At 47.5% G+C, this 11,874-nt stretch overlaps 1 protein-coding gene across 1 annotated transcript in view; it reads right to left on the reverse strand.

The window, feature by feature from the left end:
* The window catches only part of MMP21 (matrix metallopeptidase 21), a 52,220-nt gene extending 43,324 nt beyond the window's left edge, over positions 1-8,896 (reverse strand). Inside the window, exons 1-2 of the mRNA XM_038743974.1 lie at positions 8,636-8,896; positions 2,027-2,540 (exon numbers count right to left, since the gene is read on the reverse strand). Coding sequence (XP_038599902.1) covers positions 2,027-2,540; positions 8,636-8,896 — 775 coding nt within the window. The remainder of the gene's footprint in view (positions 1-2,026; positions 2,541-8,635) is intronic.
* Positions 8,897-11,874: the final 2,978 nt, after the last annotated feature.

An 11,874-nucleotide genomic window follows, 5' to 3' on the forward strand; every position in this document is an offset into this window, starting at 1 on the left:
CGGGCAGGGGGGATAGGGAGAGGAAAAAGGGGGCAGGCCAGACAGAGCATCCCGCATTCCCGTCCACCCCTGGATGTGGCCCACGGGGATGTGAGCCCCTTCCTTCCTTTCCCCCTCGTCCCCCTCTCCATCCCCCCCATCTTACCTCCTTCCCTTCCCCACAGCACCTGTATATATCATCAATCGTATTTATTGAGCGCCTACTGTGTGCAGAGCACTGTACTAAGCGCTTGGGAAGTCCAAGTTGGCAACATATACAGACAGTCCCTACCCAACAGTGGGCTCACAGTCTAAAATATATGTATATATGTTTGTACATATTTATTACTCTATTTATTTATAGATATTTTGTCCCCCCCCGTGGGACAACCTGATCACCTTGTATCCTCCCCAGAGCTTAGAGCAGTGCTTTGCACATAGTAAGTGCTTAACAAATGCCATTTCTGCTTGCTACAGCTTGCATTCTGATGGGGCAAAAACCAGACTGGATAAAGGTAAATAAACTCGAAGGGTGCCTTACTTAAGAATTAGGCACAGTGAGCAGTCTTTAACTGTGGCCAAGGATGGATGTGATAGCATCTATCCCCCCTCTAGACTGTGAGCCCACTGTTGGGTAGGGACCGTCTCTAGATGTTGCCAACTTGGACTTCCCAAGCGCTTAGTCCAGTGCTCTGCACACAGTAAGCGCTCAATAAATACAATTGAATGAATGAATGAATTTATTTATTGATTTTACTTGTACATATCTATTCTACTTATTTTATTTTGTTAGTATGTTTGGTTTTGTTCCCTGTCTCCCCCTTTTAGACCGTGAGCCCACTGTTGGGTAGGGACTGTCTCTAGATGTTGCCAACTTGGACTTCCCAAGCGCTTAGTCCAGTGCTCTGCACACAGTCAGTGCTCAATAAATACAATTGATTGATTGATTGATTGATTGAGCCCCTTCCTTCCTCTCCCCCTTGTCCCCCTCTCCATCCCCCCATCTTACCTCCTTCCCTTCCCCACAGCAACTGTATATATGTATATATGTTTGTACATATTTATTACTCTATTTATTTATTTTACTTGTACATACCTATTCTATTTATTTTATTTTGTTTATATGTTTGGTTTTGTTCTCTGTCTCCCCCCTTCTAGACTGTGAGCCCGCTGTTGGGTAGGGACCGTCTCTAGATGTTGCCAACTTGGACTTCCCAAGCGCTTAGTCCAGTGCTCTGCACACAGTAAGCGCTCAATAAATACGATTGAATGAATGAATGAATGAATTTGTTTATTGATTTTACTTGTACATATCTATTCTACTTATTTTATTTTGTTAGTATGTTTGGTTTTGTTCTCTGTCTCCCCCTTTTAGACTGTGATCCCACTGTGGGGTAGGGACTGTCTCTATATGTTGCCAACTTGGACATCCCAAGCGCTTAGTCCAGTGCTCTGCACACAGTCAGCGCTCAATAAATACAATTGATTGATTGATTGAGCCCCTTCCTTCCTCTCCCCCTCGTCCCCTTCTCCATCCCCCCATCTTACCTCCTTCCCTTCCCCACAGCACCTGTATATATGTATATATGTTTGTACATATTTATTACTCTATTTATTTATTGATTGATTTAACTTGTACATATCTATTCTACTTATTTTATTTTGTTAGTATGTTTGGTTTTGTTGTCTGTCTCCCCCTTTTAGACCGTGAGCCCACCGTTGGGTAGGGACCGTCTCTAGATGTCGCCAACTTGGACTTCCCAAGCGCTTAGTCCAGCGCTCTGCACACAGTAAGCGCTCCATAAATACGATTGATGATGATGATGATATCTATTCTACTTATTTTATTTTGTTAGTATGTTTGGTTTTGTTCTCTGTCTCCCCCTTTTAGACCGTGAGCCCACTGTTGGGTAGGGACCGTCTCTAGATGTTGCCAACTTGGACTTCCCAAGCGCTTAGTCCAGCGCTCTGCACACAGTAAGCGCTCGATAAATACGATCGATTGATTGATTGATTGATGTGAACGGCCACCGCCGGCCGGGCCTACCTCGCCCGAAGGCCAGCCGGATGTCCACGGGGGCCGCCCGGGCCCCCAGCTCCTCCTGGAAGTTGAGCGGCGTCACCTCGCTCCACATGCGGAAGGCCGAGCGCAGGACGGCCCTCTGCTCGTCGACGGAGAGTTGGCCGCTGTAGCCTTCGCCCAACAGCCTCCACCTCAGCGTCCTCCGGGAGAAGGCCGCGGGCCCGGCCTCCGCCCCTCGCCGTCGCCTCGGTGGCCTGGGGATGGCCCGGGGGAGGCCCCTGGCCGGAGGAGGCCCGCCGGCCGGCCCGTCGGGGACACCGCACCTCGGCCTGTTCATGGCGGCCACCGTGGCCTCGTCGAGGAGGCCGGTGGCGGGGAGGCCGTTGACCCTCTGGAAGCCACGCACGGCCTCGGCGAAGGCCGGCCCGGGGGCGGCTTGTCCCGCCATTTCCCCCGTAGGCCCGGCGCCCGGCCCGGACCCCCGGCCCGGGGTCGGCCGGGGGGTGCGTTGAGTCCACCCGTACTTGGACAGGAATTCCTGCCGAGAGGAAACGCGACTGTGAGCCCGCTGTCGGGTAGGGACCGTCTCTAGGTGTTGCCGACTTGGACTTCCCAAGCGCTTGGTCCAGTGCTCTGCACACGGTAAGCGCTCAATAAACATGACTGATTGATGAATGAATGAATTGTTAGTCTTTGGCACGTGCTAAACACTTCACACTTCAGTTCCCTCATCTGTAAAATGGGGATAAAGCCTGTGAGCCTGAATGAATAAAATAAATCTCGTACAAACATCTATACAGGTGCCGTGGGGAGGGGAAGGAGGTAGGGCGGGGGGGATAGGGAGAGGAAAAAGGGGGCTCACCAGACAGAGCATCCCCCATCCCCGTCCACCCCTGGACGTGGCCCACGGTGACGTGAGCCCCTTCCTTCCTCTCCCCCTCGTCCCCCTCTCCATCCCCCCATCTTACCTCCTTCCCTTCCCCACAGCACCTGTATATATGTATATATGTTTGTACATATTTATTACTCTATTTATTTATTTTATTTGTACCTATCTATTCTATTTATTTTATTTTGTTAGTATGTTTGGTTTTGTTCTCTGTCTCCCCCTTTTAGACTGTGAGCCCACTGTTGGGTAGGGACTGTCTCTATATGTTGTCAATTTGTACTTCCCAAGCGCTTAGTACAGTGCTCTGCACATAGTAAGCGCTCAATAAATACGATTGATGATGATGATGCTGAATAAACACCATTGATTGATTGATTAGGGACCATCTCTCTATGTCATAACAATCATTCATTCATTCAATCGTATTTATTGAGCGCTTACTGTGTGCAGAGCAATAATAATAATAATAATAATGATGGCATTTATTAAGCGCTTACTATGTGCAAAGCACTGTTCTAAGCACTGGGGTAGATACAAGGTAATTAAGTTGTCCCACGTGGGGCTCACAGACTTAATCCCCATTTTCCAGCTGAGAGAACTGAGGCCCAGAGAAGTGAAGTGACTCGCCCAAAGTCACACAGCTGACAAGTGGCGGAGTCGGGATTTGAACCCATGACTTCTGACTCCAAAGCCCGAGCTCTTTCCACTGAGCCACGCTGCTTCTCTACACTGGACTAAGCGCTTGGGAAGCACAAGTTGGCAACATAACAATAATAATGTTGGTATTTGTTAAGCGCTTACTATGTTCTAAGCACTGGGGGGGATACAGGGTCATCAGGGTGGTCCCACCTGCGGCTTACAGTCTTCATCCCCATTTTCCAGATGAGGGAACTGAGGCCCAGAGAAGTGAAGTGACTTGCCCAAAGTCACACGGCTAAGTGGTGGAGCTGGATCCCCCCTCCCCATCCCCCCCGCCTTACCTCCTTCCCCTCCCCACAGCACCTGGATATATGTTTGAACGTATCTATTACTCTATTTATTTTACTTGTACATATTTATCTATTTATTTTATTTGGTTTATATGTTTGGCTTCGTTGTCTGTCACCCGCTTCTAGACTGTAAGCCTGCTGTTGGGTAGGGACCGTCTCTCTATGTAATAATAATACTAATAATGTTGGTATTTGTTAAGCGCTTACTATGTGCCAATCACTGTTCTAAGCATTGGGGGGGATACAAGGTCAGATGAGGTCACTGAGGCACAGAAAAGTGAAGTGACCGGCCCAAAGTCAAACAGCTGACAATTGTCGGAGCCAGGATTTGAACCCATAATAATAATAATAATAATAATAATAATAATAATAATAATAGCATTTGTTAAGCACTTACTATGTGCACAGCACTGTTCTAAGCACTGGGAAGGTTAAAAGGTGATCAGGTTGTCCCATGGGGGGCTCACAGTCTTCATCCCCATTTTACAGATGAGGGAACTGAGGCCCAGAGAAGTGAAGTGACTTGCCCAAAGTCACACAGCTAAGTGGTGGAGCTGGGTCCCCCCTTCCCATCCCCCCCGCCTTACCTCCTTCCTCTCCCCACAGCACCTGGATATATGTATATACGTTTGTACATCACTTAGTACAGTGCCCAGCGCTTAGTACAGTGCTTTACACATCGTAAGCGCTTAATAAATGCCATTATTATTATTATTATTATTATTACATATCTATTACTCTATTTTACTTGCACATATTTATTCTATTTATTTTATTTGGTTTATATGTTTTGTTTTGTTGTCTGTCACCTGCTTCTAGACTGTGAGCCCGCTGTTGGGTAGGGACCGTCTCTAGATGTTGCCAACTTGGACTTTCCAAGCGCTTAGTCCAGTGCTCTGCACACAGTAAGCACTCAATAAATACGATTGAATGAATGAATGGATGAATGAATGTGGACAGGTGTCAAAATCTGTCAGGAATGCCTAATAATAATAATAATGAAGACTGTGAGCCCCCCGTGGGACAACCTTGATGATCTTGTATCCCCCCCAGCGCTTAGAACAGTGCTTGGCACATAGTAAGCACTTAACAAATACCAACATTATTATTGTTACATAGAGAGATGTGAATGAATGAATGGGATTCGAACCCATGACATCTGACTCCCAAGCTCGGGCTCTTTCCACTGAGCCCCGCTGCTTCACGTAATAATGATGGCATTTGTTAAGCGCTTACTATGTGCAAAGCACTGTTCTAAGCGCTGGGGGGATACAAGGTGATCAGGTGGTCCCATGGGGGGGCTCACAGTCTTCATCCCCATTTTCCAGATGAGGTCACTGAGGCCCAGAGAAGTGAAGTGACTTGCCCAAAGTCACACAGCTGACAAGCGGCGGAGCTGGGATTCGAACCCATGACCTCTGACTCCCGAGCCCGGGCTCTTTCCATTGAGCCACGCTGCTTCACATACTTCCCAAGTGCTTAGTGCAGTGCTCCGCACCCAGTAAGCGCTCAATAAATACGATTGATTGATTCATGATTGATTGAAGTCACTTCACTTTTCTGTGTCTCAGTTACCTTTGGACAAGTCACTTCACTTTTTGTGCCTCAGTGACCTCATCTGGAAAATGGGGATGAAGACTGTGAGCCCCACGTGGGACAACCTGATCACCTTGTAACCTCCCCAGCGTTTAGAACAGTGCTGTGCACATAGTAAGTGCTTAACAAATGCCATTATTATTATTATTATTATTATGGGTTCAAATCCTAGCTCCGCCAATTGTCGGCTGTGTGACTTTGGGCCAATCACTTCACTTTTCTGTGCCTCAGTTACCTCATCTGGAAAATGGGGATGAAGACTGTGAGCCCCACGTGGGCAACCTGATCACCTTGTAACCTCCCCAGTGCTTAGAACAGTGTTGTGCACATAGTAAGTGCTTAACAAATGCCATTATTATTATTATTACGGGTTCAAATTCCGGTTCTGCCAATTTTCAACTGTGTGACTTTGGGCCAGTCACTTCCCTTTTCTGTGCCTCAGTTCCCTCTGGGCAAGTCACTTCACCTTTCTGTGCCTCAGTTGCCTTTGGGCAAGTCACTTCACTTTTCTGTGCCTCAGTGACCTCATCTGGAAAATGGGGATGAAGACTGTTAGCCCCCCGGGGGACAACCTGATCACCTTGTAACCTCCCCAGTGCTTAGAACAGTGCTGTGCATACAGTAAGTGCTTAATAAATGCTGTTAGTATTATTATTGGTGAGCCCACTGTTGGGTAGGGACCGTCTCTAGATGTTGCCAACTTGGACTTCCCGAGCGTTTAGTCCAGTGCTCCGCACACAGTAAGCGCTCAATAAATACGATGGATTGATTGCCGTGCATATAATAATAATAATAATAATGTTGGCATTTGTTAAGCGCTTACTTTGTGCAAAGCACTGTTCTAAGCACTGGGGGGAACACAAGGATATGAGGTTGTCCCACATGGGGCTCACAGTCTTAATCCCCATTTTACAGATGAGGGAACTGGGGCCCAGAGAAGTGAAGTGACTTGCCCAAGGTCACACAGCAGACATGTGGGGGAGGCGGGATATAGTACAGATATAGTAAGCGCTTAATAAATGCTGTTGGTATTATTATTAGTGAACCCACTGTTGGGTAGGGACCGTCTCTAGATGTTGCCGACTTTGACTTCCCAAGCGTTTAGTCCAGCGCTCTGCACACAGTAAGCGCTCAATAAATACGATGGATTGATTGCTGTGCATATAGTAAGCGCTTAATAAATGCTGTTAGTATTATTATTGGTGAGCCCACTGTTGGGTCGGGACCGTCTCTAGATGTTGCCAACTTGGACTTCATCATCATCATCAATCGTATTTATTGAGCGCTTACTATGTGCAGAGCACTGTACTAAGCGCTTGGGAAGTACAAATTGACAACATATAGAGACAGTCCCTACCCAACAGTGGGCTCACAGTCTAAAAGGGGGAGACAGAGAACAAGACCAAACATACTAACAAAATAAAATAAATAGAATAGATATGTACAAATAAAATAAATAAATAAATAAATAAATAGAGTAATAAATATGTACAAACATATATACATATATACAGAAGCGCTTAGTCCAGCGCTCAATAAATACGATGGATTGATTGCTGTGCATATAGTAAGCGCTTAACAAATGCTGTTAATATTATTATTAGTGAACCCACTGTTGGGTAGGGACCGTCTCTAGATGTTGCCATCTTGGACTTCCCAAGCGCTTAGTCCAGCGATCTGCACACAGTAAGCGCTCAATAAATACGATGGATTGATTGCTGTGCATATAGTAAGCGCTTAATAAATGCTGTTAGTATTATTATTGGTGAGCCCGCTGTTGGGTTGGGACCGTCTCTAGATGTTGCCAACTTGGACTTCCCAAGCGCTTAGTCCAGCGCTCTGCACACAGTAAGCGCTCAAGAAATACGATGGATTGATTGCTGTGCATATAATAATAATAATAATAATAATAATAATAATGTTGGTATTTGTTAAGCGCTTACTATGTGCAAAGCACTGTTCTAAGCACTGGGGGGAACACAAGGATATGAGGTTGTCCCACGTGGGGCTCACAGTCTTAATCCCCATTTTACAGATGAGGGAACTGGGGCCCAGAGAAGTGAAGTGACTTGCCCAAGGTCACACAGCAGACATGTGGGGGAGGCAGGATATAGTACAGATATAGTAAGCGCTTAATAAATGCTGTTAGTATTATTATTAGTGAACCCACTGTTGGGTAGGGACCGTCTCTGCATGTTGCCAACTTGGACTTCCCAAGCGCTTAGACCAGCGCTCTGCACACAGTAAGCGCTCAATAAATACGATGGATTGATTGCTGTGCATATAGTAAGCGCTTAATAAATGCTGTTAGTATTATTATTAGTGAGCCCACTGTTGGGTAGGGACTGTCTCTATATGTTGCCAACTTGTACTTCCTAAGCGTTTAGTCCAGTGCTCTGCACACAGTAAGCGCTCAATAAATACGATGGATTGATTGCTGTGCATATAATAATAATAATAATAATAATAATGTTGGTATTTGTTAAGCGCTTACTATGTGCAAAGCACTGTTCTAAGCACTGGGGGGAACACAAGGATATGAGGTTGTCCCATGTGGGGTTCACAGTCTTAATCCCCATTTTACAGATGAGGGAACTGGGGCCCAGAGAAGTGAAGTGACTGTGAGCCCACTGTTGGGTAGGGACTGTCTCTATATGTTGCCAATTTGTACTTCCTAAGCGCTTAGTACAGTGCTCTGCACATAGTAAGCGCTCAATAAATACGATGGATGATGATGTGGGGGAGGCAGGATATAGTATATAGTAAGCGCTTAATAAATGCTGTTAGTATTATTATTAGTGAACGCACTGTTGGGTAGGGACCGTCTCTAGATGTTGCCAACTTGGACTTCCCAAGCGCTTAGTCCAGCGCTCTGCACACAGTAAGCGCTCAATAAATACGATGGATCGATTGCTGTGCATATAGTAAGCGCTTAATAAATGCTGTTAGTATTATTATTGGTGAGCCCACTGTTGGGTCGGGACCGTCTCTAGACGTTGCCAACTTGGACTTCCCAAGCGCTTAGTCCAGCGCTCTGCACACAGGAAGCGCTCAATAAATAGGATTGATTGATTGATTGATTGATTACTGATAGGTCAAGGACGCCCAGGCCCAGGGGGATGCCCGCGTCCCGGGCACGGGGGCCACCCCGGCTCCTACCTGGGCCGAAGGGAGGTCATTGATGGGCGGAGCGCGGGGCAGGACGGCCACCTCCAGGTCCGAGCGGTCCCGCCTGTGGAAGAGCTGCTCGGGGCGGCCCGGCCGGGGGGCGGCCAGCAAGTAGAGCAGCAGGGCCACCCCGGCCTGCGACGGCGGGGCCCGCTCGCCGGCCACGAGGCCCGGGACCGGTGCCCGCCGGCGGCGGGGCCCGGCTGGCGTCGCCCCGGGTGGCAGGGAGGGCCCGTCCGGCCTGGAATCCATCAACCGATCAATCAATCGTACTTATTGAGCGCTTACTGCACTGTACTGAGCGCTTGGGAAGTCCAACTTGGCAATATATAGAGACGGGCCCGGCCCAACGGCGGGCTCGCGGTCTGGAAGTTGGCAGAGGGTCGGATGGGGCCCCCCAATTTATAACCCCGGGGTCCGGCTCGCCTCAGGGGGAGGCCCCCCAAGTTGTCGACAAATTGTCAGCGCACACCCAAGTGTGTCGCGCCCCCCGCCACCTGGAAACACACAAACACACAGCAGGCCCCGCCATCTGACCACACAAATGGCTCCCGGCTGCCCCTCCCCACCCCTGCCATCTGAGCACACAGACGGGCTCGGTACGAAGCAGCGTGGCTCGGTGCCAAGAATAATAATAATAATAATAATAATAACAACAACAACAACAATAATAATAATAATAATAATAATGTTGGTATTTGTTAAGCGCTTACTATGTGCAAAGCACTAAGTGCCGGGGAGGTGACAAGGTGATCAGGCCGTCCCACGGGGGGCTCGCAGTCTTCATCCCTAGTTTCCAGATGAGGGAACTGAGGCCCAGAGAAGAAGAATAATAATAATTGGCATTTATTAAGCGCTTACTATGTGCAAAGCACTGTTCTAAGCGCCGGGGAGGTTACAAGGTGATCAGGCCGTCCCACGGGGGGCTCGCAGTCTTCATCCCTATTTTCCAGAGGAGGGAACTGAGGCCCAGAGAAGAAGAATAATAATAATTGGCATTTATTAAGCGCTTACTATGGGACTGTCTCTATATGTTGCCAATTTGTACTTCCCAAGCGCTTAGTACAGTGCTCTGCACATAGTAAGCGCTCAATAAATACAATTGATGATGATGATGATGATGCAAAGCACTGTTCTAAGCGCCGGGGCGGTGACAAGGTGATCAGGCTGTCCCACGGGGGGCTCACAGTCTTCATCCCTATTTTCCAGATGAGGGAACTGAGGCCCAGAGAAGAATAATAATAATAATTGGCATTTATTAAGCGCTTACTATGTGCAAAGCACTGTTCTAAGCGCCGGGGAGGTGACAAGGTGATCAGGCCGTCCCACAGGGGGCTCGCAGTTTTCATCCCTAGTTTCCAGATGAGGGAACTGAGGCCCAGAGAAGAAGAATAATTTTGTTATTGTTATTTTATTTTGTTAGTTTGTTTGGTTCTGTTCTCTGTCTCCCCCTTTGAGACTGTGAGCCCTATATTGGGTAGGGACTGTCTCTATATGTTGCCAATTTGTACTTCCCAAGCGCTTAGTACAGTGCTCTGCAAATAGTAAGGGCTCAATAAATATGATTGATTGATTGATTGACAAGGTGATCAGGCCGTCCCACGGGGGGCTCACAGTCTTCATCCCTATTTTCCAGATGAGGGAACTGAGGCCCAGAGAAGAAGAATAATAATAATTGGCATTTATTAAGCGCTTACTATGTGCAAAGCACTGTTCTCAGCGCTGGGGAGGTGACAAGGTGATCAGGCTGTCCCACGGGGGGCTCACAGTCTTAATCCCTATTTTACAGATAAGGGAACTGAAGCACAGAGAAGTGAAGCGACTTGCCCTAGGTCACACAGCAGACATGTGGGGGAGGTGGGATAACAAAAATAATAATAATAATGGCATTTATTAAGCGCTTACTATCTGCAAAGCACTGTTCTAAGCGCTGGGGAGGTGACAAGGTGATCAGGTTGTCCCACAGGGGGCTCACAGTCTTCATCCCCGTTTTACAGAGGAGGGAACTGAGGCCCGGAGAAGTGAAGTGACTCGCCCAAAGTCACCCAGCTGACAATTGGCGAAGCCGGGATTTGAACCCGCCACCTCTGACTCCAAAGCCCGGGCTCTTTCCATTAAGGCACGGGAGTTGGGGGGCATTGGTTTGTATTTACTGAGCGCTTACTGGGTGCGGAGCACTGGACTAAGCGCCTGGGAAGTACGATCAATCAATCAATCAATCAATCAATTGTATTTATTGAGCGCTTACTGTGTGCAGAGCACTGGACTAAGCGCTTGGGAAGTACAATCAATCAATCAATCATATTTATTGAGCGCTTACTGTGTGCAGAGCACTGGACTAAGCACCTGGGAAGTACAAGTTGGCAACATATAGAGACAGTCCCTACCCAACAGAGGGTGTCAGCTGGTGACTTTGGGCAAGTCACTTCACTTCTCTGGGCCTCATTCCCTTATCTGGAAAATGGGGATGAAGACTGTGAGCCCCCCGTGGGACAACCTGAGAAGCAGCATGGCTTAGTGGAAATAATAATAATAATAATGACATTTATTAAGCGCTTACTATGTGTAAAGCACTGTTCTAAGCGCTGGAGAAGTTACAAGGTGATCAGGTTGTCCCAAAGGGGACTCACAATCTTAATTCCCATTTTAAAGATGAGGGAACTGAGGCCCAGAGAAGTGAAGTGACTTGCCCAAAGTCACACAGTTATCCCCCCCATCTTACCTCCTTCCCTTCCCCACAGCACCTGTATATATGTTTGTACATATTTATTACTCTATTTATTTATTTATTTATTTTACTTGGGCATATCTATTCTATTCTATTTTATTTTGTTAGTATGTTTGGTTTTGTTCTCTGTCTCCCCCTTTTAGACTGTGAGCCCACTGTTGGGTAGGGACCGTCTCTAGATGTTGCCAATTTGTACTTCCCAAGCGCTTAGTACAGTGCTCTGCACATAGTAAGCACTCAATAAATACGATTGATGATGATGATGAAAGAGCCTGGACTTTGGAGTCAGAGGTTATGGGTTCAAATTCCAGCTCCACCACTTGTTGGCTGTGTGACTGGGCAAGTCACTTCACTTCTCTGGGCCTCAGTTACCTCATCTGGAAAATGGAGATGAAGACTGAGCCCCATGTGGGACAACCTGAGAAGCAGCATGGTCAGTGGAAAGAGCCCAGACTTTGGAGTCAGAGGTCATGGGTTCAAATCCTGGCTCCGCCACTTGTCG

The sequence above is a fragment of the Tachyglossus aculeatus genome, chromosome 3 (genome assembly GCF_015852505.1).
Source record: "Tachyglossus aculeatus isolate mTacAcu1 chromosome 3, mTacAcu1.pri, whole genome shotgun sequence".
Lineage (NCBI taxonomy): Eukaryota > Metazoa > Chordata > Mammalia > Monotremata > Tachyglossidae > Tachyglossus > Tachyglossus aculeatus.